This window comes from Pseudorca crassidens, chromosome 3 (genome assembly GCF_039906515.1).
Source record: "Pseudorca crassidens isolate mPseCra1 chromosome 3, mPseCra1.hap1, whole genome shotgun sequence".
Lineage (NCBI taxonomy): Eukaryota > Metazoa > Chordata > Mammalia > Artiodactyla > Delphinidae > Pseudorca > Pseudorca crassidens.
The window spans coordinates 146,174,746-146,179,549 of NC_090298.1; the positions used below are offsets into that span (position 1 = coordinate 146,174,746).

The 4,804-nt window shown below is 65.8% G+C and overlaps 1 protein-coding gene across 1 annotated transcript; it reads right to left on the reverse strand.

The window, feature by feature from the left end:
* Positions 1-811: 811 nt before the first annotated feature.
* TLX3 (T cell leukemia homeobox 3) lies at positions 812-3,662 on the reverse strand. The gene is made up of 3 exons (XM_067730154.1): positions 3,062-3,662; positions 2,463-2,706; positions 812-1,534 (listed from the first exon to the last, which is right to left on the reverse strand). The coding sequence occupies exons 1-3, from the start codon at positions 3,621-3,623 to the stop codon at positions 1,324-1,326; spliced, it is 1,017 nt and encodes a 338-aa protein (XP_067586255.1). The 5' UTR covers positions 3,624-3,662; the 3' UTR covers positions 812-1,323.
* Positions 3,663-4,804: the final 1,142 nt, after the last annotated feature.

Genomic DNA, 4,804 nt, shown 5'->3' on the forward strand with positions numbered 1-4,804 from the left:
CTCGTGATCCCGAAACTTCTAGCTTTTGAGCCGAGGTAAAGCGGGTGGACTGGGCCATGACGCTTTCACACCTGGGCTTGGGGTCCTGGGCGTTCCGGGCGCCCCGCCCCCTCCTGTCTAGTGACGCCACCACGGCTGCAGTGAAGTCACGTGACATCACGCTCCACCGGCGGTCCCACGCAACCCAGAAGGGCGAGGGTGTCCCGGGGTTGTGCGCTACACTTGCTCCCCAGACGCCGAGCGTTTGGAGAGCCAGGCAGCGCGCCTGCTCTGCGCGCCCAGCGCGCGCGCAGTGCGCCCAGATCCTCTCAAACCTGTCGGAGGGGCCCGCCCGGGGCCTCTCTAGAGAAAGAGAGAGGACAGTGGCTTGTGGGTTGTGGGAGGGAGGGGGCGTGGGCTTCGCGTCCCAGGAAGTTCGAGGTCACCGTGCCTCCCACCCCTTAGGTGGGTTTGACTTGGGACGGCCTAAGTACCCGTCCAGGCGGGGCCTTTCACTCCCTAACTCTGCCTGGCGCTGCTCTGCGACCTCTGAGCCTAGAGTGCCCTTCCCACGTCCACCCCATCCCGCGGGCACCCGGACTGCGGGCGGCCGGCACGCACTGACCTGCACCGCGGATCCTCCGCGGGGCCCCGAGCCGGGGTTCGAGGGGAGGCGAATACCGACGAGGCTCGGAGAAGTGGACGCTCGCCCGCACACCGCCGCTCGGCCTCTACCGCCGCAGGGGGTGGGGCGCAGGGTCGGGGGTCGCCGAGCATTATTGGAACGAAAACGAAATAAAAGCGGCGTTAAGTGAAATAGCTAACTTTTTTATTAAATAAAACGACTTAAATAAAAGGAACGGAAAAGGAGAAGGGTGGACCCAGCCTCAACGCAGGGTGCCCCAGCCCCTGGCGCTTTCCCCAGTCGCCTGATCGGCCGCCCCTCCTCCAGTGGCCCCCGCGGGGGAAGCAGGTGGCCGGTTTCTAAAGAAAAAAGCCAAAACTTTTATTATTTACACGTTTGGGCAAAAGTACAAAGTATAATACAGGCGCCCGGCCCGGGGGCTGCGGGCGAGGGGCGGAGAAACGTAAGGCGCTTTCTTTGTCAGGCCCGGGCCTCGGGCGGGACTGGGCGCGGGGCGGGGGCTCGGATTGTGCAGTCGCGCGGAGCCCGGGCCCAGCCCCCCTCCGCAGGCGGCGGGGATGCGGCCGCGCCCCGGGGCCTACTTGAGCTTGGCTGGCCCTTCCCGTCTCGGCCTCGATTCCCCCCCCAGACCGGCTGGGGGGCCGGGGCGCCCCGCCGGGTCGGGGCGGCGATACTTGGTGACGGTGCGCGCTGGCGGCTCACACCAGAGAGGTGACGGCGGGGACCTTGGAGCTATCCTCCTCCCAGGGCTGCAGATTCTGCAGAGCAAACAGCGAAGAGTTGTGCAGACAGAGCGGGTCGGGCTGGATAGAGTCGTTGAGGCTCTTTTGGAAGGCGTCGTGTTGCAGCTGCAGCATGAGCCGACTCGCCTGCTGCCGCTCCGCCTCCCGCTCCTCCGCCGTCTGCCGCCTGCACCGGGGGAGGGAGAGGGACAGCACCGTCAGGCACCCGGCACCGCGGGGCCGCCGGCGGGGCCCCCACCCGCCCGGGAGCCAAGGCCAGCCGGGAGCCTCGAGGCGCAGAGTCAGTCTGCTTCCCCGCCGGCCTTGTGCGCCGGGGACCCGCGGGTCCGCGGAGTGGGTTGGGATCGTTTGTTTTTGTTGTGCGCGGGGAGATCGCCGGGAGGAAACTCCACCCGCCGCCCACTTGCACACCCGGGTATTGTGGCTTCGCCAACAACAAAGATTGTTTCTTTGCGGGGTAACAAGGGCAGGGCGTGTGTGTAACTGACTAGGCCCTACAGGCAGCCGGGTCACTGGGGTCCGCGGGTGGGCGGGCAGGCTCTGCACCTCGCGGTGTCCCCGGGTCCGGTCAGCCTCATCCGGTTCTCCCAGGCTCTGTCTCAAACCCCTCTTGCAGGACGCGATCGCTTCGCCGTTCACGGGTTGGATCGAAAGAGCGATTGGATAAAAACAGGGCTGGAGTCGGGATGGGGAGCTAGAGCGGGAACCCGGAGCCCCGCGCGGATTGTCGGGAATCGGAAGGGCAGGGGGCAAGTGGGAGGGTTTAGCGGAGCGCGAGAGGCCCGGGATGGGGTGGGGTGTTGGGGGGGGGCAGGTGAGAGGAAACCGAGCGAGCGCAGGAGACCGAATAAAACATCGAGACAGCTGGAGAGGCTCAAGAAAGCGACACAGGGATGGGAATGGAGGAGAATTCCAGACACGGATGAGGACAGGCGCGCGGGAGGGCGAGCTGGGAGATAAAACCTGGGAAGGAGCGGGGAGGTGCAGCCCTAGGAGGGCGAGTAGGGGGTAGCGCAGGGTGGGGAGAACGCGAGGCTCGGGCACGGAGCGGGCGAAGGGCCGGTGCAAGGTGGGCCGGGCCAGGCCTCTCTCACCGCCACTTGGTCCTCCGGTTTTGGAACCAGGTCTTGACCTGCGCGTCCGTCATTTTGAGGGACTTAGCGAGCGCCGCCCTCTCGGCCGAAGCCAGATACTTCTGGCGGTGGAAGCGCTTTTCCAGCTCGCAGATCTGCACCCGAGAAAAGGACGTGCGCGGCTTCTTACGCTTGGGCGGCGTCCTGTTCTGGTAAGGGTGGCCGATGCGCCGGGTCACGGTGAAGGGCGTGAGCGCCGCCGCCGCTGCGGAGACACACGAGGCCCCCTGAAGCCCGGCCCAGCTCGACTGCCGTTCAGGCACCATGCGGACCCGGTGCCGCCCGGTGGGGCGCAGAGTACTACGCTATTTCGTTGGTCCCGAGGGTCCCCAGCGGCACCAAGCCGGTTGGGAGATGTCCCCCTCTTTCCCCGGGCACAGGCTTATTTCCCCCAAACTCTCTGATTTTTCTCCCCTCTATGGTTGCCCGGGGCCCTGAGCGCTGAGGCCTCCACCGCACTTGGGCCTCCGGAACCGTTTCCCCGAGTGAAGCACGTAGGGCGCGGCGCCTCTGGCCCCGGGAGGGCCGAGGCCCGGCGCCTTTTTGGACACCCTGCTCACCTGTGAAACGGTCTTTTACGAAGCGGCGGCTGCTCTCCATCCAGGGGAAATTGAGGCCGCCCAGGCTGGAGACCGTGGGCACGGAGGGCATGGCAGGCAGCGCGCTAGGCAGAGGCGGCGGCACGGCCCCGGGCAGCGGCCTGTGCGCTGGCACTCGGATCACGCCGGCGGGCGCCAGGCTCAGGTTGACACTGTAAGATCCCGCGTCCTCGAAGGGCGCGCCGAGGCCGGCAAAGGAGGTGGGCAGAGACGGGTATGTGGCGCCCGGACGGCCCCCGGGGGGCCCTCCCAGGTAGTTGGCGCCGTCGGGGCCCCGCGGGGCTGGTGCGCTGTCCTGGTCCGGGCTGTTGAGGATCTGGTCGATGCCGAAGCTGATGGGCTCGTGCGGGTGCGGGGTCTGCGCGCTGGCTGGCGCCTCCATCCTGGGCGGGCGGAAGGGCTGGGCTGGGCTGGGCGGGGAGGCGGCTGGGTCCCCGTTACGGCGCGGCCATGGAGCGCCCGGCGCCTCTCGTCGCACTGAAACTTTGCCAAGAGTGCGCGGGCCCGACAGGCTCTGTGTCATCTTTCTTGAACCGAACCTGGAGTTTCCGCTGCTAATTCCTCTCCCGCCGCAGCCATTGGCTGCGATCAACAAGCCTCTCTCCTCCCATTGGCTCCTGGCTTTCAATAAAGGCCTAATTCATGGAAATAGGAGCTTAGGGACTGTTCCAAGGTGACATCATTTTAACAAACGAACAATAGGTCAAATTTATTAGCCGGGATAATGGGCGGCGGATATTAGCGCCCGAACCACAGCCTCCCAAACCCGAAATCTAACGAAGCTGCAATTAGGAGACGTTCCCCGCTCCTCCCGGCTGGGGCAGCTTCCCCGCCGCCTAGCGGGGCGGGCAGGGCGCTCTGCTTGTGAAATTGTCATTTGCTGAGGGGGGTTTCGTTTTCTTCCAAATTTTTTTTTTTTCATCTGAGCAAAACCCAAACAATATGAATCCTTTCAATTACAATGGAGCTGCAACTCCGGAACGACCCTGCGGAATCCGCGGCAGCGTCCTGGACACCCCACCGCCTCGGGAGCAACGAAAGGGGCGCACCGTGGGGCGCAAGCTGTGCGCTGCCTGCGCGCGGGGTGAGGACAGCACCGGAGCATGCCCCGCGCTCCCGAGGACACCGACCCGCGTGGGGAGAATTCACCCCCGCCCGGGCTTCGGCCGCGGCGTCGCGGCCACTTTAGAGACGCTCCCTGGCACCCACCCGGCAAGCAGACCGAGGCGAGACTCTCAGGTGCCCACGCGTGCCAGGCCCGGCTGAACGGGACCCGGGGTCGCCCGGTGGGGAGCGAGATCCGGTCCCTCGAAATTCGTTGCAGGTTGGACGGGACTGTGGACCCGCGGGGAGACCTGCCCGAGGCGCGGCAGGTGTCGAGACCTGGGGTTACCGAGGGGCAAGGGCGGGGGAGGGTCATATTTAGAGCAAATAGCGGGGTGTCTTTGGGTAACCCTGGGCGCTGAGACCACTCCTTGCTTTGCCCGCGCCCTCGGAGGCTGTGCCGGCGGGCCAAGGGCCACCGGTGACAGGACGGCGTGCAGGGCGGTCAACCCCCCTTGCCCCCCCCCCCCCAGTCTCATCTGTCTCCCCAGGGGAGGTTTACAGAATCGTTTTCTACCTGCTAATTCTAAAATCGTTAGGTGCAAACTGACTGCTGACCGCTTGGCCGGGCCTCCCTTGCACTCCCCATCTTGGCGACGT

Bases quoted from the DNA above. Each gene is read 5' to 3' on its own strand.
- TLX3 (XM_067730154.1), bottom strand. From the start codon at position 3,623: ATGACACAGAGCCTGTCGGGCCCGCGCACTCTTGGCAAAGTTTCAGTG. The intron at 2,707-3,061 runs GTGAGCAGGGTG...GTGTCTCCGCAG, and splicing joins CGTAAAAGACCGTTTCACAG to CGGCGGCGGCGCTCACGCCC. The intron at 1,535-2,462 runs GTGAGAGAGGCC...CCCCCGGTGCAG, and splicing joins AACCGGAGGACCAAGTGGCG to GCGGCAGACGGCGGAGGAGC.